Below are 2,027 nucleotides of genomic sequence, written 5' to 3'. Positions count from 1 at the left end.
ATCATAGGAAAGTTGTTAGTTTCAAGAAAACCATATTGCAAGTGAGTGGGGAGGACTTTCAATTCCACATTGGGCTTAAAAACTTCCTCTTTTATTTCCTCCTCATCAATCACTTGCTCCTCAGTTTCAAGAGCTTCAGCCTCTTTCTTTACTTCATGATCTTCATTATCCATTGTGCCAGACTGGGTAATACACTTCTCTAGAGTATTCCCCACAAACTTGTTAGACTTGTACTTCTTAGCCAACTCCCCAATGATATCTAGCTTGAAACACGAGTAGGCAGACACCTCATCACTGGGGTATTTCATCATTCTCTTCATCTGGAACACTACTTTCTCAGTTCCCACTCTAAGCATAAGGTGCCCCTCATAAATATCAAGGATGGCTCTACCTGTACACAAAAATAGTCTCCCTAGAATTAAAGGTACCTCCTTGTTCACCTCCATATCTACCATAATAAAATTTACGAGGAACACAAACTTGTCCACCTACACTAGAATATCTTCAATGATTCCCTCAGGTAGAATGGTGGTCTAGTTGGCCAGTTGTAGGGACACTGGTATTGATTTGATCACTCCAAGTTCACTTTCCAGTTTACTGAATACAAATAGAGGCATTAGATTTATAGAGGCACCTAAATCACTAAGGGCCTTGTCAAAATTGTCACTCCCCAACGAGCATGGTGTGGTGAAGCTTCCTGGGTCCCCACACTTTTGGGGAATTTTTTTTTGTAATATAGCACTGCAGTGGGCATTCAGCTTGACCATTGTTGTCTCCTCAAATTTTCTCTTGCTAGATAGAATTTTCTTCAAGAACTTTGCATAAGCGGGCATCTGAGTGAGTACCTCTGTGAACGGTATGTTCACATAAAGTTGTTTGAGCATCTCCAAGAATCTCCCAAAACACTTGCCAAGTTTCTCCCGCTTCATCTTTTGAGGAAAAGGTAGAGCTGGCATATGTCTACTTTCTTCATTTTCATTTTGCACCCCGTTATTCTGGCTTTTTTTCTCTTCATTCTTTTCCTCTGATGGTGTCTCAATCTGCTTGTTGACCACTTCTGATTTAGCCTTCACTATTGGATCAGTCAATTCTTTTCCGCTTCTCAGAGATACCGCTTTGATTGTTTCCTTCGGGTTCTTTTCAGTGTCGGATGGAAGAATCCCAGGAGCCCTCTGAGACAACAAATTTACAATCTGTCTCATTTGCCTTTCTATGTTTCGGATAGTCGTGCCATGGGTCTCGAATTTTTCATTTATTTTGTTGATGAATCCCTTCATGCGATCTTCCATATTTGACTGATTTGGCTGTGGTAGCTGGTCTTGTTGCCTCTGCTGGTTCTGAAAACCTGGTGGTCCCTGACCCTTGGGTCTGAAATTATTTTGCTGCCATCAGTTCAAGCTCCTATTAGGTGAACTCCACGATAGTCTAGAGTTCACCCATCGATGCCAACAATAATTCGATTCCAACTCGTGAATTATTCTGAATGGTCTGGATGACTCCCTATTTAAGTTCAAAATCTAAGGTTGATTATTTTGCTGCCATGAGTTCAAGCTCCTATTAGGTGATCTCCCAGGCCTAGGACCTACATTTTCAAAGGCATCCTCGATAATTCGGTTGGGATTGAGTCTTCGGTCTCCATCAATCGTTTCATCAGCAATTCTACGGGCCGCTTTAGCCGCTAACCATGCTTCCTATTGCTGAGCCGCCTCTCTGGCAGCTAGGTCTACTATCTCTTCATTGTTTACCATTTTATCCTGAGTTGAAGGCTGACCCAACAACAATCCACTCTCTCTTTTATCTCTTTTCAACTTCCTCGAGTGTTTGTCTAACTCTGGGTCGTATGGCACCAGGTCCTTCGAAGAGGATCGAGTCATACACCGCTAAACTTAACCTGTTGGCTGCACACAGATGAAAAGAGCATAAAAAAAGAAAATAAAATAAAGTAGTTCCTGAATTAGCACTGAAAACTAATTTAAACACTATTAGTCATCAATCCCCGGCAACGGCGTCAAAATTTGACGAGCGCA

At 41.8% G+C, this 2,027-nt stretch overlaps 1 protein-coding gene across 1 annotated transcript; it reads right to left on the bottom strand.

Annotated features, from left to right (window-relative positions):
• Positions 1–533: 533 nt before the first annotated feature.
• Positions 534–1,202, bottom strand: LOC104103360 (uncharacterized). The gene has a single exon (XM_009611259.2). The coding sequence runs from the start codon at positions 1,200–1,202 to the stop codon at positions 534–536; it is 669 nt and encodes a 222-aa protein (XP_009609554.2).
• Between the last annotated feature and the right edge of the window lie 825 nt (positions 1,203–2,027).

Source organism: Nicotiana tomentosiformis, chromosome 11 (assembly GCF_000390325.3).
Source record: "Nicotiana tomentosiformis chromosome 11, ASM39032v3, whole genome shotgun sequence".
Classification (NCBI taxonomy): Eukaryota; Viridiplantae; Streptophyta; class Magnoliopsida; order Solanales; family Solanaceae; genus Nicotiana; species Nicotiana tomentosiformis.
This window is presented reverse-complemented; position numbering and strand designations above follow the sequence as displayed.

What these genes read in the sequence shown, in the direction of transcription:
- LOC104103360 (XM_009611259.2), bottom strand. Translation starts at nt 1,202, where the DNA reads ATGAGACAGATTGTAAATTTGTTGTCTCAGAGGGCTCCTGGGATTCTT.